General features: G+C 37.5%; 2 protein-coding genes across 2 annotated transcripts in view; one reads left to right on the forward strand and one right to left on the reverse strand.

Annotated features, from left to right (window-relative positions):
• The window catches only part of acadvl (acyl-CoA dehydrogenase very long chain), a 23,696-nt gene extending 1,699 nt beyond the window's left edge, over positions 1 to 21,997 (forward strand). The window contains exons 4-21 of the mRNA XM_048185806.1: positions 77 to 154; positions 2,125 to 2,197; positions 2,453 to 2,517; positions 3,181 to 3,315; positions 3,396 to 3,540; positions 4,342 to 4,471; positions 5,926 to 6,051; positions 8,568 to 8,766; positions 9,864 to 9,968; positions 11,013 to 11,099; positions 11,229 to 11,291; positions 16,149 to 16,250; positions 16,449 to 16,546; positions 16,659 to 16,731; positions 16,877 to 16,949; positions 17,140 to 17,212; positions 20,430 to 20,505; positions 20,592 to 21,997. Of these exons, the coding sequence (XP_048041763.1) occupies positions 77 to 154; positions 2,125 to 2,197; positions 2,453 to 2,517; positions 3,181 to 3,315; positions 3,396 to 3,540; positions 4,342 to 4,471; positions 5,926 to 6,051; positions 8,568 to 8,766; positions 9,864 to 9,968; positions 11,013 to 11,099; positions 11,229 to 11,291; positions 16,149 to 16,250; positions 16,449 to 16,546; positions 16,659 to 16,731; positions 16,877 to 16,949; positions 17,140 to 17,212; positions 20,430 to 20,505; positions 20,592 to 20,729 (1,839 nt within the window). The 3' untranslated portion in view covers positions 20,730 to 21,997. The remainder of the gene's footprint in view (positions 1 to 76; positions 155 to 2,124; positions 2,198 to 2,452; positions 2,518 to 3,180; positions 3,316 to 3,395; positions 3,541 to 4,341; positions 4,472 to 5,925; positions 6,052 to 8,567; positions 8,767 to 9,863; positions 9,969 to 11,012; positions 11,100 to 11,228; positions 11,292 to 16,148; positions 16,251 to 16,448; positions 16,547 to 16,658; positions 16,732 to 16,876; positions 16,950 to 17,139; positions 17,213 to 20,429; positions 20,506 to 20,591) is intronic.
• On the reverse strand, positions 21,153 to 25,271 carry zgc:194312 (uncharacterized protein LOC794943 homolog). The gene is made up of 2 exons (XM_048185807.1): positions 24,087 to 25,271; positions 21,153 to 22,489 (listed from the first exon to the last, which is right to left on the reverse strand). The coding sequence occupies exons 1-2, from the start codon at positions 25,004 to 25,006 to the stop codon at positions 22,429 to 22,431; spliced, it is 981 nt and encodes a 326-aa protein (XP_048041764.1). The 5' UTR covers positions 25,007 to 25,271; the 3' UTR covers positions 21,153 to 22,428.
• Positions 25,272 to 25,447: the final 176 nt, after the last annotated feature.

The following is a 25,447-nucleotide window of genomic DNA, read 5'->3' on the forward strand; positions in this document are numbered from 1 at the left end:
ATACTGTACATTTCTGTGCAATTTTCTTACATGCATATAAACAAACTGATTACTTGCTCTTGTTATTTTAACCAAGGCTGTTCTGGACAAGAATGCGGTTAGCGGCAGCGCCACCATGACAGCTGAGAAGGTTGATAAGACGGCCCTTAATGTGGTATGTGAGCGTTATGCACACACTGCTCAATTTATGCTCTGACAATCACATAGTGTTTATGATCTCAGAGTCAAGCAGTGTGAAATGTTTTTATTGGAAATTACATTGTCGACGGCCAATGAGAAAGAAAGATCAGGGGTAAGCTGTGTCCGAAATCACATACTGTATAGTTGGTACTATGTTTGATTTGAAACGTATTTTGCGAATGTTAAAAAAAAACTGTTCTATATAGTATGAATGTGTGTAGTATAATTGTAATCTGGATGTACTACATCCACCATGTTGTCATTGTCATGTGACCTGCGGCGTCAGTTGCGTTGCTTCACCTCCATTCACAAATCCTCTTCCATGGCCTCATGGGATAATAAAGTGTCCATCGAATGCACTCTTAAAGGGTTAGTTCACCCAAAAATGAAAATTATGTCATTAATGACTCACCCTCATGTCGTTCCACACCCGTAAACCTCCGTTCATCTTCGGAACACAGTTTAAGATATTTTAGATTTAGTCCGAGAGCTTTCTGTCCCTCCATTGAAAATGTATGTACGGTGCACTGTCCATGTCCAGAAAGATAATAAAAACATCATCAAAGTAGTCCATGTGACATCAGTGGGTTAGTTAGAAGTTTTTGAAGCATCTAAAATACATTTTGGTCCAAAAATAACAAAAACTACGACTTTATTCAGCATTGTCTTCTCTTCCGGGTCTGTGTATATCCACAGTGACACTGCTTCTTCTTCTTCTATGGCAGTTGGCATCCAGCTTATTGGTGCATTACCGCCCCCTTCTGCTCCGGACTGTGACGCGATTAGGACATCCGCGACATGCACACCTACGCACCATTTTAAAAAATATAGCAATACCAAAATACAAACAATGTAGAATAGCTTAAATACAGCATGCGTCTCCCTCAGACTGTAAACGAAACTCGGGCGCACCGGATAACACGTCAGCAGCGTCACAGTCCGGAGCAGAAGGGGGCGGTAATGCACCAATAAGCTGGATGCCAACTGCCATAGAAGAAGAAGAAGCAGCGTCACTGTGGATATACACAGACCCGGAAGAGAAGACAATGCTGAATGAAGTCGTAGTTTTTGTTATTTTTGGACCAAAATGTATTTTAGATGCTTCAAAAACTTCTAACTAAACCACTGATATCACATGGACTACTTTGATGATGTTTTTATTATCTTTCTGGACATGGACAGTGCACCGTACATACATTTTCAATGGAGGGACAGAAAGCTCTCGGACTAAATCTAAAATATCTTAAACTGTGTTCCGAAGATGAACGGAGGTCTTACGGGTTTGGAACGACATGAGGGTGAGTCATTAATGACATAATTTTCATTTTTGGGTGAACTAACCCTTTAAGAATCTTGCCGGAAGTATTAGGTCATCCAGGTAGTTTTCGCTTACTGCCTTATGAATACTGTGAATTTGAATAGTATGGAGGTAGGCATAGTTGTACAGATATTCTTTCACTGCAAATCGACGCACAGACAACTTTGATCACAAGCTTCTTGCATGCATAATTTTAACAAGAAGAAATCAAGTCTCACACGAGAACTCCTGTGTAATGTGTGACCCACTGTCGCCGATCCATCATGTTATGTGTACACAACAGCAGCTAAACGGTACCCTAGGCCTAGACAGTTGTGTAGTGTGAGAAGAACGGCAATCTGACGACTTGTAAATCGTACAGTCTGTACCAGGCATTATGTGCTGGATTCAGACAGATTGTGCATTTACTCCATGCGTTGATTTGAGAGGCAAACTTATGAAAACTACAAATGCTACTGTTTGTTCTCTTGAGATATTTTTAGAAGATTTATAAGACAAATGTGATGCCACATGCTTTCATGACTTTTCTTTAATATAGAGACTGTATTGTTTTTTTATATATAATATAATATATATATATATATATATATATATATGAGAAGCTCACAACTGTCTTTTTCTCTCAGGAGTCAAAATCTTTTGCTGTGAACATGTTTAAAGGGCAAATCAGCACTTCTCAGGTGTTCCCCTTCCCCTCAGGTAACTCCAAAATTTTTTTGCCTGCACCAAAAGATATTTTGGATAGGGTGCTTTGATATCGCTCAGTGTTGTTTTGTTATATTTGCCAAAATTGGAAAATGATGAATTAAACTGTTAATTAAATTGTTATTTTTTTTAAGTTGGTTGTTAGGCTTTGTTGTATTGTTGTTGTTCTTTATACTCGCACTTCAGTGTTTCTCAGTGTGTTTACTGTCATTTTTGCTCTGAATTTTTTTTTTTCATTCACCCTTGTAGTGCTCAATGAAGAGCAGTCACAGTTCCTCAGGGAGTTGGTTGGGCCGTGCAGTAAGTTTTTTGAAGTAAGTTTAATTCACCTACATTTCTGTTTTAGAATAGTTTTGTTTTATAGACTGATTTCCTTAAATATTTGAAAACACTTAAGAGTACATATCATTGAAAACTACGGAGCCCCGCACATGACATGCAAGAAAAGAAAATTAAATCATCTGCACGATTTACTAATTTGTTCCCTCGATTTACTAAATCGTGCGCACGATTTAGCCTACTATTTTTTTTTTTTTTTTTTTTTTTTTTTTTTTTTTTTCCTGCATTTTTTGCATGCATGTCCGGGGCTCCATAGAAAACACAAATAATGAGTGATAAAATTAAGCACAAATTATATCTTGATGAAGTGTCCTATAACAAGAAAGGGCAATTTTGATACAGTCCACCTTTACAATAAAGGTATTTAAAGCTTCTGGATCTCATTACTAAAACATTATTAGCATTACTAATGTTTTAATATATTATACTAAAATGTTATGTTTACTACATATAAATATAAAGCAGCACAGATGTTCTTTTAATGTTGATAAATGTTTTTTAAGAATCAAATCAGCATATTAGAATGATCTCTGAAGAAAAATACTATACCGGAAGCTCACGTTAGTGAAAATACATAGGCAGTCGGCATGTGTAGAGTCTTTTCACCTTCTTTGCAATGTACCAATGTGGGTTTCCAGGAGGTGAATGACCCCATGAAGAACGATGCTCTGGAGAAGGTGGAGGAACACACAATGGAAGGCCTGAAGGAGATGGGAGCTTTTGGTCTTCAGGTGCCTGCAGATCTTGGTGGCGTTGGCCTTACTAACACACAGGTAAGATCACAGATCCATTTGAGTTGGAGGCAGACACATAAACGAGCTGAATTTGATGCTTATGCCTGCTCTGTTTGCAGTACGCCAGGCTGGTGGAGATTGTTGGGATGCATGATCTGGGTGTGGGCATCACTCTTGGAGCCCATCAGTCCATTGGCTTCAAGGGCATCCTGCTTTTTGGTAACCCCCAGCAAAAAGAGAAGTACCTTCCAAAGCTGGCCACTGGTGAGTGAGCTTCAGTATGTCTGATAATTAAAGAGCACACACTACAACTGCTGCAATGTTTAGTAGTGACTTTAACTTAGCATATATTAGAGTTGCATGATTATTTGTTAAAAAGTCGCAATCTCAATTCAAACACCCTCACGATCTCATTCTTAAGTGACAACGATTCGCCTGTGTGTATTAAATCTTTGACAAAATCACACCGGAACAAAAATCTGCGTCGACGCTGCCTCTGACCCAGAGAGAGCATCTATGAAACGGCTGCAAAAAGAGTCTTTTCAACCCCACAATCTTTGTTACAAATATTCAAATGATCACACTCACAGAAATACTGGGATAAAAGTTTATAGTTTGGTTATAACATAATTTTGCCAAATTATTTTGTCAGATAAATACCTTAACCAAGTTTAGAGTTTTGTTTCTTCCTTCATATTTAAAATATTAAAAAAATATTAATATATAAAATGTTTTCCTTATATTTTGGTGGTTTTATCAAACTTGTAGTGTCATTAAAATCAAATCCTCTCATGATCCACATCACTTTTGGCCACTACTGCATTTACAAATGTTTAAAATATGTTTGTTTTTGTTCCACTATCTTTAGTCTTAATTCATTGTTGATTTTGTTGAACCTGTCTATTATATTATAGTGATATAAAAACCAGCAAAACCTAGAAACTTAACCTGAAGTGCAAAATTGCAGCTCTTTTCACAAATATTTAAATATATGTAGTGGCTGACCATTAATCTTAATATTGTCTGTGGATGTTGAATCGTAACTGTGCTGTGTGTTTTTGGTAGGAGAGAACATTGCTGCCTTCTGTCTTACTGAACCAGCGAGTGGTTCTGATGCAGCCTCCATTAAAACCAATGCAGTTCGCTCCCCCTGCGGCCAGTACTACACCATGAATGGAAGCAAGATCTGGATCAGGTGTGTGTGTGTGTGTGTGTGTGTGCGTTTTTGTGATTTTATGAGGAGACAAATTTGTATAATGACATGGGTATTACACTGGTATTACGATGTTAACATGAAATATGAGGACATTTCATGAGTCCTCATATTTAAAATAGCTTTAAAAACATACTAAACAATTTTTTATTAAAAATGTAAAAATGCAGAATGTTTTCTGTGATGGATAGGTTTAGGGGTAGGGGTAGTGTAGGGGGATACAATGTACAGTTTGTACAGAATAAAAACCATTACGCCTATGGAATGTCCTCACTTTGATTAGCAAAACAAACCTGTGTGTGTGTGTGTGTGTGTGGGGTCGTGGTCTTACCATTAACAAATACACACAAATAGCAACGTACATCATGTAGACACAGATTTTCACACCTTTTGTGGCCACTAGGGGGCATCATGACTGAACATATCACAGGCTGGTCTATGTCCACTTAAAAATGGTTGGATGATGTCACCTTACTTCACCTCTCTCAGCTGCACAGTCAGTGTTTCTGGTCCGTGAGCCGTTTGTGTGCTTGTGGGGGGTTTTCTTATCTTGGTATGACTGTGTAATATTTGTATTACAGTTATCTGTATCTTTCATGTGTGTTCTGCATTGAAATCAAGGAATAACCCAAGAAATTTCACAGCGCATTTTAGCATATGAGTAACTAAATGTACTAAGTTAGGTAGTGTGAAGAACTGATATAATTAGTGGAGCTTAGCAAGCGCAGTTTTTATTGCTCTTACTTGGTGCTAGAGGGATTTTCTAAACTCCAACTTTATATAATGAACGTTTCCATTCTTGTCCTAAATTGTTATATTGTAATGCAGGGGTCTTCAATAGGGGTTATTTATTGTTTGATGCCTAAGAGGAAAAAAAAGATACAAAGGAAAAACGTTTGCAAAGCTCAAAGTCAAAGCTAGAAGACATTAAAGTTCAGTTGTTGTTTTTTTAAGCCTGGAATATATGTTATTATTTTTCAGGCTTAGAATGTGCATTTTTATACAAAGGATTCTTTTCACAGACTGTGAAGATGTGTTTTCACAGTTATTAACATCAAATTTTTATGTTAGTTTTTAAAAATGTAATATACTTTGTTATATTACTTTGGCAGTAAATTACAAAAAATGAATTAACATTTCTGCAAGGGTGTTTCTAATACAACGGCTAATGGCAAATTTGACATAATTCTCTATTCTGACCAACGCAATCAATCTCTATATTTTCCTCCTCTTTTGGAAAGCCGTGAAAACGCCATCCTAGATCTTTGTTCCTTTTGCTATTGGAGCAAATGGGGATACAAAAATTATATTTGCTGTCATCTCCCATTCACTACTATAGAAGTTTACCCAACTATGAGGACTTTTATATATTACGATCTAATTACCACATATATTAGATCGTTAATAAGCAGGTTCTGTTCCTCTTCTGTTCCCAGTAATGGAGGCATTGCTGAGATCTTCACCGTGTTTGCAAAGACTCCTGTGAAGGATGAGAAGACTGGAGAGATGAAGGACAAAATCACAGCGTTTATTGTGGAGAAGAGCTTTGGAGGAGTCACACAGTTAGTGTTTTTTTTTCGTAACATGTACCTTTAATCACCTTTCTAATCAGTCATTTGATGTCATTCGAAACATCAGTTTTGATTTGGCATCCTTGTTGACCATTTCCACTTTCAGTTATCTTTATCTGTCTTTTCTCTTTATCTGATGACCTTTCTTGACTCATTTTTACAGAAAACACACGCAAATAGAAAAAACACCAGCAAATTAAAGGGATAGTTCACCCAAAAATGAAAATTATCCCTTGATTTACTCACCCTCAAACCATCCTATGTGTATATGACTATCTTCTTTCAGACGAACACAATCGGAGATGTATTTAAAAATATCTTTAGTCCTCCAAGGTTTATAATGGTTGTGAATGGGGGGGCTGTGTTTTGAAGTCAAAAATAATGCATTCATCCATAAAAAATAAAAAAAAATCCATACGACTCCATAGGGTTAATAAAGGCCTTCTGAAGTGAAGTGATTCGTTTTTATAAGAAAAATATATATTTAAAACTTAAAATTCAAATAAGTAGCTTCCGGTGGACGACCGTACGCAGAATGCGCAAGTCAATTTGCGGTGGAAGAGTATCCTTTGACCTGATGCACAACGTAATGATGAACGCGGAGTCGCAGAGGATATAGCAAAACAAATCACCGGTCATGGATTATAAGTCTAAAACGATCATTTTTAAAGAGAAATTTTGGAGGATTTTGTTACACGTGCGTAAAGGATTGTCCATTCATACCACATGGTAGAACTCATTCTGCGCAACTTTGCCTCTAGGACCGATTCTGTCCATCAAATTGTCGTTAAATATTGGAGATTATTTCAAAAACCAACTTTGGCAAACTAGACCTAGGTTTTTGGCTCAACCTCAATAACTCTTAAAAAAAAGAAAATATATTTCTTATTGTAAATTGCCTGTATTGGCTGTAAATGGTCTTTTCTATCTATGATCATAATGGTTACAGGCTTGCTAAATAAAACATAATACCTTTTTACACGCATGCTTAAAGGCCTTAAAGCGCTCAGACCTGTTATAAATACTTACATTTGTAAGAAATGGTAAGCTTAAAGGATTAGTCCACTTTTAAATAAACTTTTCCTGATAATTTACTCACCCCCATGTCATCCAAGATGTCCATGTCTTTCTTTCTTCAGTCAAAAAGAAATTAAAGTTTTTGATGAAAACATTCCAGGATTTTTCTCCTTATAGTAGACTTCAATGGGCACCAAACAGTTGAAAGTCAAAATTAGTTTCACTGCAGCTTCAAATTGTTCAACACGATCCCAGATGAGAAATAAGGGTTTTATCTAGTGAAACCATCACTCATTTTCTGAAAAAAAATGAAAATTAAGTTTTATCAATAAATGCTTATCTTGAACTAGCTCTCTTCTTCTCCTCTATTAGAATTCCAGCAGTGTAGACGCTGCTAAGCGTATTACTGCCCTCCACAGGTCAAAGTTTGAACTAATTGTTATATACTATTGAACTAGCATATTGCATATAAAAATTAGTTCAAACTTTGACCTGTGGAGGGCAGTAATACACTTATCAGTGTCTACACTGCTGGAATTCTAATAGAGGAGAAGAAGAAGAAGAAGAGAGCTAGTTCAAGATGAGCATTTAAGGTTAAAACTTATATAATTTTCAATTTTTTTTCAGAAAATGAGCGATGGTTTCACTAGATAAGACCCTTATTTCTCATCTGGGATCGTGTAGAACAATTTGAAGCTGCAGTGAAACTAATTTTGACCTTCAACTGTTTGGTGCCCATTGAAGTCTACTATAAGGAGAAAAATCCTGGAATGTTTTCATCAAAAACTTTAATTTCTTTTCGACCGAAGAAAGAAAGACATGGACATCTTGGATGACACAGGGGTGAGTAAATTATCAGGAAAAGTTTGTTTAAAAGTGGACTAATCCTATAATGGGATAAATGTACAACAAACAAATTTATAAAATCAATCCTGTGGTTGGAGCAAAACGTTGTCCAATTTGAAAATCGCTGGAATGATATTTACACACGCTGTTGAATAGGGCACTCCAGGCTAACCCATATGTTTCTGTTAATGGGTGAAGATCCTCCTTTATGCCCTTTGTGCAAGAATCCATTATCATTGAAGCATATTTTGATGGATTGTGTTAGTTTGAAATCTGTTAGAACTCTTTATTTTTCTGTTGACTATGAAAAGATTTTTAATGAAGTAAGGCTTGATTTTTGTATTAGTATTTTTATCTAAAATCAAATTTAAAAATCAAATTTAAATTTTTTCCCCCTTTTTATAAAAAAAAAAAAAAAAAAAAAAAAAAAAATCTCGTTCTCACCACGAATATAGCCGAGGTAGCTCGCATGGCGTTAAATCATAAACAAACAAACAAAAAAAAGTATTTGCAGCAAACTGTTGTTGTTTTTTAATTTGCTGGTGTGTTTTTTTTTTTTTCTATTTGCATGTTTTCTTCAGTTGCGTTGAGCTCTCTTGGCCCCCGTACATTTCACCTTTATCATCTTTTTCTTTCTTTCTCAGTGGCCCTCCTGAGAAAAAGATGGGTATCAAAGCATCCAACACGGCAGAGGTGTATTTTGAGAACGTGCGTGTCCCTGCGGATTGTGTACTGGGAGAGGTTGGAGGTGGATTCAAAGTGGCCATGAACATCCTCAACAACGGCCGCTTCGGGATGGCTGCCGCCCTCTCTGGCACCATGAAGGGTGTCATCGCCAAAGCGGTGCGTATGTGTGCTAGAACACATGTTATCAGATGCTTGTTCTGTTTGTGAGTTGTTTGTTTCTGTCAGCATGTAATGCTGAACGGAGTTTTTCTTGCTTTCTTTTTCGTTTCCTCTTCTCTTACCTAGTTTGTCAAGCATGCTGTTTGTGAGCGCCAATGTTAGGCCACATCCTCCCGCCTGCCGACACCCCTATCATCCTCACTTCCTCTACTTAATATGCAGGGAAATTCCTCATCAAGCACCACTTTGAATTTATACTGCTTATTTTTCTCGTGCTGAAAGTCATCACAGTTGACTCAAGCTGATTTTTGAAAGTTGTAAAAGTTCTGATCAACTGATAAAATACAGCTTAAATGCACACTATGTCGCTTTAAAAGCATTGGCCAAATTCAGAAATGCAAATGAAACTTTAGCTAAAACCAAAGCAATTCTTAAATTTGGTAATTTCTGTTTTTTAAAAATAAATCAATATATACCAAAATAGGATGCACTTTTAACAATATGTTCTCATGAAATGTGCTGTTGCTGAGTGATTGTGGGCTACAGCAGTTTTCTCACAGAGGGAGGGGTAGATTTCTCAACAGCCTCTGTAATTTTTTTTAATTTTTTTTTATTATTAAACCACAGGCATTTTTGTTTGACTCTGTGTTTGTGTATCCGTATCAGACCAGGAACCAAATTTAGTCCTTATCCACTGCGTTACACTCACCCTGTGAGCCTTCGGTTAGTTTGTTTTTTAGGTCATATTCAAAAAGTGTCAAGGACGCATATACTGAAAATTGTATCCTAATGTTACTTGATATGTTCTTTCACATGCACTACTTGCATATAGTTTTAAAATTGCCAAGTTAAAAAACAGTCACGTTTTTGCCCCATCAATGCATTTCATTCCCACAATAATTCCAGCCATTTTTTTTTTTTTTTTTTTTAATATGAGCATTTTTTGCACATACTGTTTAGAGAAATCATAATTTTCCATGCTACTAATTCTAAAACATCTCACTTCTTTATTTTGATCTTTTATTTTGATGAGTTCAGTTCACCAAATTAGCTAAAAACAAACTTTATATTTCCCCTTTTTTTCTTGCACACAGGTCGACCATGCTGCTAACCGGACCCAATTTGGCAGCAAGATCCACAACTATGGTGCCATTCAGGAAAAAATGGCCAGAATGGCCATGCTTCAATATGTGACAGAGGTGAGCTTACCTACTGTTTTGCCTTGACTTTCCCTTCTGGGAACAAGGAAGTCTTGAGTCACACTGAACACTGACTGAGAACTATTTATAGACTCAAACAAACATTGCTTTTGTTTAATCAAATACATTTAAAGTGCCCCTGTTATGCTTTTTCAAATATTACCTTTCATGCAGTGCTTGCTGTTTGTGCATATAAAAGGTCTGCAATGTTTAAAAGATCAAAGAGCACGACAAATAAAGTTATTGTCTCCTAAAAGAAAGCCACCGGAGCTGAAATTCAGGTATGGTAATAGGTCTTTCGTTTCCAACACGTGCTGTAAACAGTAGACCAATCACAACAGACTGGGCCGATCAGAGCAAAGTAGGCTCTTGGAAAAGAGGGGTTTAGAGAGACTGAATCTTCTAAAGAACCGTTTTCAGACTCTGAGAAATGAAGTGACGTGCAATGTATATCCGCTTTTCCACCGTCGGGCCGAACGGTTCTCATTGCGTAACTGTTCCATTTCGTGCCGATCCGGGCCAGCTGGTATGTCACATTTTCATTTTCCACCGTGCTGGAACCGCTCCATTCAAAGAACCATTCGGCCCAACAGTGGAAAAGCGGTTCAAATTGAAGTGTTTTTTTTTACCTTCGATGCATGTATATCTATTGTAGGAGACCTTCGAAACAAAATTAGAAACCGTTGAAGTAGGATAATAGGGGCACTTTAAGCAAATTTATACAATCCAAAGACAAAGCATCTCTAATGGTCAACTTGCTCTTTATGGACTTTACCGATATCAGCACTTTTGCTTTGCACTTGCAGAGTTTAGTGCATGAATGTCTTACTTCCACATGACTTAGAGGAAGTGTAAGCTTCCCCTTAATTTCGGTGTGATTTTACAGAGTCACGTGGTCAGTGTCTAAAAATACACTGGCCTTTTCCCATCTGTTGTCTTTCCATGTTTGTTTTCCATTACATTAAGCAGTTTGTTTGTTCTGAAGATTTTTAGTGGTGGTTTCTCATTTTTTCCCCTCCTTTTATCTTTTCTCCATGGATTTAGTCTATGGCTTACATGGTTAGTGGGAACATGGACAGCGGAGCCACAGAGTTCCAGATTGAGGCGGCCATTAGTAAAATCTTTGCCTCCGTAAGTGTTCAACCCACTTGTACTAGTTTTTGGTATTTATTTCATCCATCATTCATATTCTAGGAATTACCTGATGTGATGTTTAAATAATAAGTGCAAATTTACCATATTGCTTGATTTTTCCTCTAGGAAGCAGCTTGGCTGGTGACAGATGAATGCATTCAGATCATGGGTGGAATGGGATTCATGAAGGTCAGTGTGTGTGTGTGTGTAGTAACTGTATTGTAATTGGATTTTTAAAATATATTCTGGGATGTTAAGTCAATTAAGTCACGCTTAATTTATTTGTATAGCACTTTTCACAGTACACATAATTTTAAAGCAGCTTCAAACCATGGGTATACTTCACTTTCCGTGGCCGGACACGTCTCACGCGCATCTTTCAGAGTATACTAAACCACTGATGCACGCGGATGACCGAGTTTGACACGTGCGCAGTACACTTTCTTTTCTATACTTTTACCAGACATCATGTCATCAAACGGACATTCGCTGGGCAGGATCAGAGAAGAAAAATAGTGCATGCACCATTGCAACATAGTTCAGAAGATGCACCAAGAAAACAGGAATCAAAAACGACGGAGAAGGCTGAGATTACTCGTTTTGTTTTTGAATCACTCTTTACACACACTTCTTCAACGACTGCACATTGTGCTCAGTACTGTGCGTATTGCCACCTAGTGGACTCTTCTGTCCTGCTTACGTATGCGCTGTTGCACACGCACCATCCGCGCGGTTTCGAAATTTGGGCTGCGCGCGGACAGGGTGTGAGGCCGGCCGCGAGTCCTTCGCATGATGAAAATTACTTCATGCGGACGGTGCAGGAACGTGGACGGCCGAAGTATACCCGGGGCTTGAGTGCTCTAATGTCATTATGAGGGAGAAATATTACTCGGTTTTGATCAAAAGTGTTTGTCAGCTTTCTCACAAACCAGACTCGGGGCGGAAGTCTAATTTTGGCGCAATAGTGTTGCAACACAATAGTGTCTGCATTGTGACTCAAAGTGTGAACATACAGAAACACCATCTGTGTGGGTAATCACCCTCATCGAGGCCTAAATGTTCTTTCCCGGGGGTGGTGGAAAAACTGGAGGTGTCTTGCAAAGAAAGACCTCAGCAACAACATGATTGGTTCGTGAGGGGAGGACACGGCTGTGGTAACCTTTCACGTTGCAACACAAAACCATACACAGCTAAAACTGGTCTTTGCTGAATATAGGTCACGTCTGCACATTGACTGTGGTTATGTTTTTCTCGTGTCAGTCGGGATGCTACACATGACATAAAGTACAACCCCATTTCCAGAAAAGTTGGGATATTTTGTAAAATCGAATAAAATCAAGAATCTGGGATTTGTTAATTTTCTTTAACCTTTATTTAACTGACAAAATCACAAAGATAAGACTTTCAATGTTTTTACTGACCAGGTTAATATAAGCTTTTTGATTTGATGGCTGCAACAAACTTCAAAAAAGTTGGGACAGAGGCAGGTTTACCACGGTCACATCACCTTTCCTTTTAATGACACTTTTTAATCATTTGAGAATTGAGGATACTAAATGTTGTAGTTTTGCAAGTGGAATTTTTGCCCAATCTCGCTTGATAGAACACAGCTGCCCAACAGTTTGTAGGAGTTGTTGTCTGATTCTCCTTTTCGTGATGGGCCAAGCATTTTCAATAAGAGACAGATCTGGACTGCAGGTGCGCAGTCAAACACATCCCTTCCACAGTGTAGAGTGTCTAGAAACCACTCAGTTTTTGCATGTGCAGAATGAGGCCTGGCATTGTTTTGTTTCCCAGGAAAGATGTCATGTTGATGGCAGTTCATATCTCTGTACAATCCCAATATTTGCACCTCCGCATCAATGGTTCCTTCACACAAATGCAAGTCACCCATGCCGTTTGCACTGATGCACCTCCATACCGTGACAGATGCTTGCTTTTGCACCTGTCGCTGATGAAAGTCTGGATGGTCCCTTTAGTCTTTGAGACTGAGAACTCAGTGTCTGTTTTTTCCAAAAACATGCATGCATTTCCACTGTCTTTTGGACCATCTGAGATGAGCTCTGGTTCAGCATCTCTGTATAAAACTGATGTATAGATTTCTCCATGTGTAACAGATTCAAGTTGCATTTCTTGATGCAGCATCAGTCTGTTAAGTGACAACGGTTTTCCACAGTACTCCCGAGCCCATGTGGCTATTTTTAACACAGCAGCATGATGGTTTCTCATGCAATGCCATCTTAGGGGTCAAAGGTCACACAAATTCAACAGAGGTTTCCTGCCTTGCCTTACATGAGTCACGTTTCCACTAAACTTTTTTCCCAGGGACTTTTTTCCCCCAGACCTGTTGCTGTCTGCGTTTCCATTCGCGGTATAAAGTAAATTAGCATCAGTGACAAAGGATTGCACGTGACTTTCCGGTCCCCGCTGGATTTCATCCTCCGCATATAAGCTTAATAAAGCCTGAACCTCGTTGGTGGTTGAAATACAATGCTGCATGGAGTTAACCAATCAGCATGTTCAGCGCCCAAGCCCCACCCCTGAAAGTTCCTGAACTTTGAAAAAGTTGTTCCTCACGAGCAGGGACTTTCTGACGGGGGGAACTTCATTTAGACCCTGGTCCCTGTGATCAGAACACACCAACTACCACCCCAAAATCCTTTGTTCCTGGGGAAAGTTCCACTGCTATGGACTGGAATTTCTCAGGATTCCCTGAATCTTTTCACAATATTTGCATGGTAGATGGGTGAAAGACCTAAATACTTTGCAATCTTGCATTGAGAAATTTGATTTTTGGATTGTTTGACAATTCTCTCATGAAATTTGGCACAAAGTGGTGAGCCAAGACCCCAGTTTTAGGTGGATGCTCCTTTTATACCCAATAATGATACCCTCACCTAATATTCACCTGCTTGTTGTGGACGGTTTCAAAACAGTTTATCTTGGATATTCTGTAATCTTTTCACTTTTATTTTGCCTCTGTCCCACATTTTTTAGTGTGTTGCAGCCATAAAAAATGGTTTATATTTGCCAGTGAAAACTTTTAGGATTTTTTTTTCTTTGTACTTTTGTCAGTTAAATAAAAAAAAAAAAAATTGAGTTGTAGTTCTTACAGTTTGAAGATCTTACATGAGCAAAATTTGCAGAGGCAGGCAGCCTCTAGCCACTGATCAACATCAAACAGACAAGCTAATTTCTAGAGAAGTCTCATCAGTTCCTCTTTATCTATCTTTTTGTGGGCTACTCTTCATTCAGATAAGAAATGCTCACTGCTCCACTTATTTTTGTCATATACATATGCCAATCAAAATCATTAAAAACATTTTGACATTACAATTTAAAAGAACTGCTTTATATTTTGTTATATATTTCAAAATGTAATTTATCCCTTTGATGCAAAGCTGAATTTTCAGCATCATTACTCCCAGTCTTCAGTGTCACATGATCCTTCAGAAATCATTCTAATATCCTGATTCTCAAGAAACTTTTTATCAAGAAAGCAATTTCTTATCTTCAATGTTGAAAACCGTTGTGCTGACTAATGTTTTTGTGGAAAAAAGATAAGACTACCTTTCAAAAGATGGGGTATTCACAAGGATGCATTAATTAGATCAAAAGTGACAAAAACATTTACAATGTTACAAAAGATTGTCTATTAAACTTTCTAATATTTGATAATAATTGAGTACCAAATCAGCATATTAGAATGATTTCTGAAGGATCACGTGACCCTGAAGTAGGGGTGTCCCAGACTACGGATTTACATAGTTGAATTAGATTTGAATCAGATTGCCTATAGTTGACCTGATAGTCGAATCGTGTGTGTGTGTGTGTGTGTGTGTGTGTGTGTGTGTGTGTGTGTGTGTGCTGAAATGAAAGGCAATGTGGATACATTGCTTTAAATAACTGTAAATAACTGCAGAAAGGCCACACTGCAGAGGTGTGCATTTCACAAGCAAGCTTTAACTCTACAGCGCAACATCAATGCACCGACAAAAACAATAAAATTTACAGAATTTAATTAGAACAGAATATACCATTCTAATAAATAAAAAAACATTTAAAAAAAAATTAAATTGTCATAATCAAATCACAAGTGCAAAATGCCTAAAGTGCAGGGGAACATATAGGCATATTCAAAACACAAGCCACAAATAGTTAGTGATCAATAAATAAATTAAAATTAAAGAAATTATTAAAATAACGAAAGTATAGCCAGAATTGTCAACTTTGTCTTTTTAACTGCAGAGACAATATATTGTTTATAAACGCTAAACTGGAGTGGCAGTCTTTTTAGCTAAACATTCACAGCATCCAAAAATTAAATTAGAACCGGCTGAAATGTTTTGAAATCACTTGTACCCTACCTGATCGGAAAAAAAAAAAACATTCTTTCACACGATCTGTCCGTATCCGTTTGAGTCTTTTCAAATAGTGCGCTAGTCAACTCGTTAATGTTGGCTGGCAGAAGTGCGCCGCAAAGTTTGTTGTTTTTGAGTGGTAGGACATGAGCTGTTGGCACAACTTGCATCTTACTTTTTTTGATTCATCTCATTTCAAAGTGCATCCAGTTCCACACTTTAGATTTTCTTATCCCAGACATTGTTAAAGATTTAATCCCTGCCGCCAAGATGTCCCTCTGTCGGTCACGGATCATGGAAAGTGAAACTTAACTCTGTCACAGGGGTGGTTGGATTTATTCACGCACATTAAAAATATGTATTAAAAGCTGCTTTTTCACATTTTTATTATTGAGCACCCCCATATCTCGTCTCATAAACACCTCTGTGAAGATTCGACTGTGAGATTGGTAGTCGAATCAGGCTCCTCCTATCAAAGCTTCGAATCCTCGACTATTCGGGGTCACCCCTACTCTGAAGGCTCGAATAATTTTTTTGTTTTATTGTATTTTGGTGTCTTAGTGAGCCATGTTTTTCACATGTATTTGTTAATTTCTCAAAGTGTACTGAACTAAAGGAATAAATTGATTATTTCTGTGGTATTTTGACAGTGTCATACTCACTGTACAACATGTTATTGATGCAGGACGCTGGTGTGGAAAGGATATTGAGGGACCTGCGAATTTTCAGAATCTTTGAGGGTACCAATGACATCCTGCGACTGTTTGTAGCGCTCAACGGCTTCCAGGTAAAAGGAGAATGAAAACACTGCTGAGAACATAACTGCCTGTCTTACAGCTTCCTGTACTGCAAAACCACCTAAAGCATGTGTGGTTGTTGACATCTGGCACTGCTACAAATTGGTCTTGGTTTTTTGCTAGTGCACATTTTTTTATGCAAACCTAGAATTTGAATTACATTTGAATATGTGTATCCTGTTTGGTAGAATGCAGGCAATCAGCTGAAGAGCTTGCAGAAAGCTCTAAAAAACCCTTTTGGTAATGCTGGAATGTTGGCGGGTGAAATCACAAAGAGAGCCAAGAGGTTAGACCTTCATATCTCTTAAAAACACTCTTACAAGACATTTGTGTTGTTTTGCAGTTGCTTTGCATCAACTTGATAAAAACCCTGGTCTATATCTCTCCGTCTCTGGTAGGAAGGCAGGCATGGGGACAGGACTGACCCTGCAGGGAATGGTCCATCCAGAGCTTAACCACAGTGGAGAATTGGTGAGATTAAACTAAAGCCATAGTGATTGGACAATACTGAGATGATGGAATGCTGGAACGATATTTACTCAGAAATAATACTATTAGACAGCCAGTAAACCAGCCAGAATCCAAAAGCCTAAAACCTGTTTTTTTCCTCTTAAAGACCGTTAAAGCCATTGAGCAGTTTGGAGCCGTTATTGAAGAGCTTCTTCTGAAACATGGAAAGAGAATCATCGGTGAGCGCTGTGTTTGTATTGTGCTGCTAGGTCTTTGCTAGATTTTTTTATTTCAGCATGTAATAGAAAAAGAAATTTGCATGTTAAATCTTCCTGGTTTGTCCTTATTGCATCTAAAAAGCTTTTGTCAGGCTTCCATATTGGCTTGTTTTCATAGTGATTGGGTGATTCTGTATGTGTGTGTTTTCAGATGAACAGTTTGTTCTGAAGCGAGTTGCAGACTGTGCCATTGATCTGTACGCCATGGTTGTGGTCTTGTCCAGGTAAGCAATGTTGGGGTAACTCACTACAAGTAACGTGCATTAAGTAATTAATTACTTTTTTGATGAGTAAAGTAATCCATTACTTTATAAAGTTACTCATTAACATGTGAGTTACTTTTTTAAAAAAAAGTAATGCACATTACTTGTCTGGTTAATTAGTTTGCTTTTTTAACTACTGAATTAAAATGATCTTCTCATAAGTCACACACTCATGCATGCACGGCAAAAGACCAAAAGTAACAAAACGCATTACTTTGAACTTTCAATAAAAAGAGTTGTACAGCAGGTAATATAAACACTAATGTTAAGAGATCATTTGTATGGCATGCACAGCTCTAGGGGTCAGAAAATATTCTGTGTTCAGAGTATAATTAATGTGTTTTTAAAAGTAAATGAAGGTGTATGTTATATAGGCTATGTTGTTGAATGTATTAATGCAATCTCAGTAAAAAGGAAAGAAAAAAAAGAAAAAACACCTACAAGGCCTGGAGGAATGAGCCTGGTGAGAAAAAAGTAATGCAAAAATAAATGTAAATCATTACTTTCCCTAAAAGGTAACTAAGTAACATAATTACTTACTGTTTTTAGGGAGTGACACCATATTGTAACACATTACCTTTAAAATAAACTTTCCCAACACTGCAGGTAAGTTACAAAAAAAAGTATTAATTTGCATCACTATTACTTTTCCTCATACTGAGGATAAGGGGGTTGTTTAAACCCAAATCCACAAACAGACATAAAGGTTACATCAAATCGTGCAGCTTATAAAGGAAAGGTGTGCTGGTACTTTTTAATAATTTACAACCGTCACCTGGAAGATGACAAAACCGCATAGTAGCACCTGGCAACCACCCAAAAAAAAACCCTAGCATCAAAGTGATGATTTTTTTGGATGATTCAAATCGATGTACAGAATTATTAGGTACGTTGATTTTCTCATCTTATTTTTTTTTCCAGGCACATCTTACCAATTCCAAACCACATTAATCTTAATAACAACTATTCATTTTGTATTTAATCATTTATAAGTGATATGTAATTGTTCATGAAGGCTGGAAATGAAAAACGCCTTATATTCAGGTGTGCAGAATTATTAGGTACATTTTCTTTTACAGATAAAATGAGCCAAAAAAGAGATTTAACTCAGACTGAAAAGTCAAACGTTATTAAAGGCTCATGATGCAATACTTGAAATTAAAAAGTTAAAGGATTAGTCCACTTTTAAATACACTTTTCCTGATAAATTTACTCACCCCCATGTCATCCAAGATGTTCATGTCTTTCTTTCGTCAGTCGAAAAGAAATGAAGGTTTTTGAGGAAAACATTCCAGGATTATTCTCCTTACAGTGGATTTCAATGGCTACCAACAGATTGAAGGTCAAAATTACAGTTTCAGTGCAGCTTCAAGGGCTTTGAACGATACCAGACGAGGAATAAGGGTCTTATCTAGCGAATCGATCGGTCATTTTCGAAAAAAATACAACCGTTTATGCTTTATAAACAAAATATCGCCTTGAACGTACTTTCCGCTTCCGCATTCTTCATAACGCTTACGCTGAATGTCCTACGCCTTCCCTATTCTACTTACGGAAAGAACGCGGCGCCAGTTTGGTTTTTTTCCGTAACTTGAATAGGGAAGGCGTAGGACATTCAGCGTAAGCGTTATGAAGAATGCGGAAGCGGAAAGTACGTTCAAGGCGATATTTTGTTTATAAAGCATAAACGGTTGTATTTTTTTCGAAAATGACCGATCGATTCACTAGATAAGACCCTTATTCCTCGTCTGGTCTCGTTTAAAGCCCTTGAAGCTGCACTGAAACTGTAATTTTGACCTTCAATCTGTTGGTAGCCATTGAAATCCACTGTAAGGAGAATAATCCTGGAATGTTTTCCTCAAAAACCTTCATTTCTTTTCGACTGACGAAAGAAAGACATGAACATCTTGGATGACATGGGGGTGAGTAAATTTATCAGGAGAAGTGTATTTAAAAGTGGACTAATCCTTTAAGGCATGTCCATTGGACAGTGAAATGCTCATTGGGTCAGCAGGGTCAGACAAAAACAGGTGGAAAAGAAAAGACACATGTTAACTGCAAAAGAATTAAGAATTAAGGTGAAGAATTAAGTGTGAAACCATCAGGAGCCCTTTAGTCACAAGCGCCACCATTTTCCAGAACTGCAACATACCTGGAGTCTCCAAAAGTGCACGGTGTTAGGAATTCAGAGACTTAGGTTAGCTAAAGAATCCTAAAAAATGACCCCCACTTAATAAGAATCACAAGCTGAAGTGTTGTAAAATGCATGAAGACTGTTTTTTTTTTTTTTTTTTTTTTTATATATATAAGCTTTATAGACAGACAGAGTGACTCTTGAAGGATTAGCACCACATCCTCTTATAACAATGTTTAAAGAATTTGGGTTTTAAGAGTTCATTTTTAGTCCATCGCTTACCCTGAGGTCTGTTTTGCGATTTCTAGTATTGCATCCTTCTCATGGACATTTAATAATTTTTGACTTTTCAATCTGAGTTAAATGACTTTTTTTGGCTCATTTTATCTGTAAAAGAAAACGTACCTAATAATTCTGCACACCTGAATATAAGGCGTTTTTCATTTCCAGCCTTCATGAACAATTACATATCACTTATAAATTATTAAATATAATAGTAGTTATTAAGATTAATGTGGTTTGGAATTGGTAAGACGTGCCTGGAAAAAAATATGATTAGAAAATCAACATACACTGCACACACTTTATCAGTTCTTGCTTTGCTTGGGAATCAAACCCATGACCTTAGTGTTGCTAGCACTGTGCTTTACTCATTGAAGGGAGATTAAAGACTATTATGCTTTTTTTTTTTTTTTTTTTTTTTTTTTTTTTTTTACAATTTCAACTTTCTTTGGTATGTAATGTTGCTGTTTGAGCATGAAAAATGTCTGCAAAGTTAAAAAGCACAGTCACTCCAAAGGGAGTTCTTCTCTATATCAGTGCGCACTGTTTCTGAACTCCCTGAAACGCCTCCATTGTAGTCTTGAGTTTTCTTCCAGGAATGAACACGTCACTACATTCCTCATTTAAATAATTAAAAGCATAACCTAAATCAAGACTTTGTAGAAGGGCACAATTGGTCCTCTTTAAAGGGGTGATCATTCAGCTATACTGATACAACATTTTATACTTGTTTGAGTGTGTCTTCTCTTTTTCCTTTCTCAGAGCCTCCAGGTCTCTCAGCCAAGGTCACCCTTCTGCCCAGCATGAGAAGATGCTGTGTGAAACCTGGTGTACTGAGGTCAGTGTTCGTCCATTAAAAAAAAATAAAAATGTAATTCTCCTCATCCCATCTATAAGTATTAATCCATGATTTATTTCCTTTAGGCCCATGAGAGAGTCATGCAGGACATCAACTTCCTCAGGTCAGGGGCGTCCAAGCAGACCTTCAAGAACCTACGTGCCATTTCTGCTGCTGTGGTAGAAAACGGAGGGGTGGTATCTCCTCATCCACTGGGCTTTTAAAGCTCTGGCTCCCATCAGCCAATCATGTCATCTCTAACCAATCTGTCACATGCACATATTTCTTTACCCAGACTGTGTGCTGCAATCCTTGACGAGTGGAATCTGTCACATTGTGTTCTTCGACCACAGGAGTGCTTTAATATTCCATATCAAAATATGTAAATGAATGAATAGGACGTGTAGAATATATACGAATAGGTGTACATCTGAAGATTGGATTTGTGTTAGTTTATAAGTTTAGTTTTTATATGTATATGCCTAAATAATAATAATAATAAAAAAAAGGGTAACATTGATCAGTGGTTAACAGATGCACTCTGAACGAAGCACTTTTCAACCAAACTCTGTCCATTTGAGTTTTATATCATATCACATCTGTTTGTTTTTGTTTTTTAAAAAGGGACTTATGAACTAAACATGATCTTAACATAAATACAGAATGTCTTTATTACAAAGGTACAATAACATATGATCTAAGGCCATACAAATACTGAAGTGCAGACTAAATGTGCCATTGCAGGTATGAAAGCGAGGCTGTGTGGGATCGACTTGCTGTGTTTTCAATGGCATCTGGTATAAATCTCCTAGATCACGTAAAATTTTCCACAGCTTTTTTGGGGGTTTTTTTGTCTATTGAAATTTCTTGAAGAGAGTTTTTTTTTTTTTTTGCTGTTTCATCAGCAGAAAAATCTGAAAACATTAACTAATAGTACAGCCCACTGAAGAGATGTACTGTATGTTTGTCTCTCACACCCTCGCTTTCATTCCTGTTAAAAATCAAATATGGCGCTGCTTTGAATAAGGTCTATTGTGCCATTTTTTGCTGATTTAGAAATTACAGATATATGATGCCTGCAAGAGTAAATGCTACATTTGGACTCCTATGTAAAACGGTTTATCTTATTCCTTTTTCTGTGGCATCTCCCAAAAGGCATGTAATTACTTCTAAAGAAAATAGACAAAGAACGTCTGTTAACAATGCAGCTGCGCTAGCCTGACAGAATTATAAATATGTGCTCTTTGTTGCTTTCCTTAACATCTCAAATCTCTTTTCACAAGTGCATTAGTTTCTAAATGGTTAACCATATATTGTAAAGAGACCGTTTACAGGAAATTGTAAATGAACGTTAGTGAACTTACTAAAACAGTGTATCTTGACATCTGAGGATGCTGTGGTTACAAACATATACATCAAATACTACAAATCTTAAACTGTCACCAGTTTAACATATAAGTGACAATTTAATTAAACCTGCTTCACAGTATAATCCAAGTTTCAGTTTGTTTAATTGGGTCATTAGCTTATATGTTAACAAAGAATACAACAGATTAGTAGAAAAATAAGCATTCAGATCAATGCCACATAATGGTCTCGTTCACATAAGTTTAAGTCTTTAATACTATTTACAGTTAATATAAAAATCACATTTGACTGTTTTCAGCTCTTTTGGCAAGACTGATTCCTGAACACCGTATAACTGCTATATTTTGTCCCGACTTCATGAGTCTTTGGCTTGAAGAGTAGAAATCATCACAGTTTTCTAAAAGTCGTTAGTTAGTTTTCTCAGTAGCAAAAAAAAAAGAAAAAAGTGCTGCCTGAATTTCAGAGATGCAGTACATCCGATGGATTGCAAAAGTTTGATTCAGTATTAATCTCAGTCTCGGCAGCTAAATATTCCATTTCTTAATCCGAAGATGGTCACACAGTCGTCTGTGAGATTTCTCTTGATAATAAAGTCTCTGAAGTCATTCTCCGCTCCCTAAAATAAACACAGAATTTTGCATTAATTCAAATTCAAGTCATGGACTTTATATCATGTACAATTTCGTTGTCAAAAAAAAAAAAAAAACGTTAAGTATGGTCTCTTGTTATATTGGTCTTGGCTGGTTTAAGATGGTCTATCAGCCTGTACAAGCTGGTAGTCATCTGGTTTAGTTGAGGAAAACCCCTCTAAAACCAGCCTGGGAGACCAGCAAACCAGCTTAGGGAAGCCTAAAATGTTTTGTATTTTGTTGTCAGTAGCAGTGCAGGTTTTAGATCATGCATCAGACGTGTGTCTGTGGTCTTAAGTGTGATGTGTGGCTTTTGCCTTTGATAAAACCACCAGATGAAAGTGAACAAGTCTTGCACCTGTTTGCTTAATTTAAACCTTTTCAAATCTTTATCACTTCCATTCAAATTCAAAAGTTTGGGGTCAGCAAGTTAAATGCTGATCTTCTAATCAATCAAAGAATCCTGAAACAATGTATGATGGATTTGACAAAAATATTACTGTTTAAAAAAAAAAAAAAAAAAAAAAAAAAATTTGTTTGTTTGTTTTAACATCGATAATATGAAATGTTTCTTGAGCTCGAACTCAGCATATTAGATTGATTTCTGAAGGATCATGTGACACTGAAGACTGGAGCATTTACATTTTAATGCATTTTATAATATATTAAATAGTAGTATTCATATTACTTATTAATATTTTTTGATGAATAAGTGCAGCATTGGTGACACTTCAAAAACATAAAAAATCTAACAGCCCCCAAACCTTTGAACTGTATAATGTACATGGACTTACTAATTGATATTTTCACTCTGATGTGGAAACATATTCATCGCTCCCACGCAGATATTTATCAAAATATTTCTCTTTTAAACCACAACGTATATTCAGAATAAACAAAAATAAACAGTGAATTGAATACAAGTTTATTATATTGTCTTTTAATATCCATTTAGCAATTGATAATTATATGTCAATACTATGTTACAGTATATTAATATATCACATTTGGCCACACCCCCGAAAACATTTGAAATTGCGGAAAGCCCAGTAGGCTATGTTCTCTTCAAGAAACATTAGGACTCAATACAGTAGTATTTTCTCGAGAAGTATTTACACCAAAAATAGTCCTACCGTAACCGTGTCATTTGTTGAGAACATGAATTACTGAATGTCATGAGGAGGATAAATTGAGCTCGATTAATTACTGTCCCTAAATCTCGTTTCCCGTTTTGACTTTTACTTATAGACCTAATTAAAGGACAATTGTGGGGGAATCTTTGGATGAGTCATGCAGGAATAGGGTGAACACAGGTGGCTTTCTTTCTTAGTTTAGGTGTACAGACTCTTTAAAAACGGCATTTTTTTAAATTAAGAATCATTATAGGGTAATTGACTTGTCTGTATGTTTTTTGTTCGTTCGTTTATAATCAACCGAAAGCGCAAAAGTTATTTGTATTAACGCAATTTGAAATCTTAATAAAAGTTTTAACTTAATGGCTAGCAAGTGTGCGTTACCAAATGCACCTATATTTCGATGCGTAATGCGCTGAGACAGATACGCAGCAAATGATATTCTCCTTACCTTTGCTGGCGATGCCGTTGTGGATGGGCGATGTTGACGGTCCACTCCAAAATGCGTTTCAAGCGGCCGGATAGACACGGGAACCGGTGATTAAGATGTTCCAGAAGTTCCTCTTTACGCAGTCCGTACACTATCGGCGCGATGCACTGCGCCAGACTGAAGAAGGCAAAACTTATCACAGCAAAAAGCTCTTTCGTGGACTTATCGATTGACCCCTGCTTGTTAAGGATATACAGCAAAAACAGTATGAAATTGGGGAGGATGAAGACGGCGAGCTGCGTGCCGTGGAGAGCGATAGTCCTACACGCAGCTCGGTTGCGCCGGTTCAACACACCCAGGCGGCGCCCCTCATATAAGATCCGCACATAGCTGGACACGATAAGAATGGTACAAACTGTTATTAAAATGATTTTTTGAATTTCTCCGCCTCGCAAAGCTTCCCTTCCACAGGCTGCTGTGCTGGTATTATTTGTTTGGGGGGGCAAGGTGAGAGGAATAATCGACGCGAGTCCCCAGGTTAAGATCCCGATGAGCCACGGCCATGGTTTGAAACAAACTTTGCTGTAGTAGAGAGGGTAGCATATGGCAAAATAGCGGTCCAGGGCCATCGCCGTGATGGTGAGGATGATGTTGGAACCGCTTGTCATCAGACCTCTTATTAGCACCTTGCATATGGTTTCCGTGGTCGCTGCGTTCAGGTAGTTTTGTAAGTAAAAGCTGAAACATACTGCGAAGTACACCAACGCGGAGAACAACAAATGGAACACGAGGACGAAGCGCGCGTGGCTCCGCAGGCGCTCCTCGCGCACTATGGTCCAGTTGATGATAAGGTTGAAAAAAGCCAAAATGAACAAAGAAACTCCCGCTGCCCAAACACGTATGTGGAGATACTCGTTGTCCGCATCCGTAGCATTTGACATCCTACCGTTTCTTCAGGCCTCGCTCGTACAGTAGAACCAAAACGTTCCGTAAAGCCAAAACGCTTTCAACAGGTCCGGACGGTTCATTTGGAGCGACTTTGGTAAATGTTTCTCCAAAAGCCGAATTTTCATGTGAATTCGTTCGGTGCTCCTGTTTCGTTCAATAACACCTGCTTTCCTCGCATAAAAGTCAGTCTTTTAATGGGAAGTGTCAACTTCACGTTTACTTCCCTCTCGAGATGAGCAAAGAAAGAGAGGGCGTGTGCCAAAGGCTTCTGTGTAAGATATCATGATGTTACGCCTCTCCGTGTTCGAGCAGCGCTTATTTAGGCGCCTTTTGTGAAGCACGTTTGCAGGGGAAATGCGGCAGGTGTCTTACTAGCCTACATAATGCAAGCCAGAAGAATATAGGGTAACATGGGGGAAGATGTCCACCTTTAG

Source organism: Megalobrama amblycephala, linkage group LG3 (assembly GCF_018812025.1).
Source record: "Megalobrama amblycephala isolate DHTTF-2021 linkage group LG3, ASM1881202v1, whole genome shotgun sequence".
In the NCBI taxonomy this organism is placed as follows: domain Eukaryota; kingdom Metazoa; phylum Chordata; class Actinopteri; order Cypriniformes; family Xenocyprididae; genus Megalobrama; species Megalobrama amblycephala.

Excerpts from the sequence above, each read along its gene's own strand:
- zgc:194312 (XM_048185807.1), bottom strand. The coding sequence starts at position 25,006 with ATGTCAAATGCTACGGATGCGGACAACGAGTATCTCCACATACGTGTT. Across the intron at positions 22,490-24,086 it reads CAACGGCATCGCCAGCAAAG|GGAGCGGAGAATGACTTCAG; the intron begins GTAAGGAGAATA and ends TGTTTATTTTAG.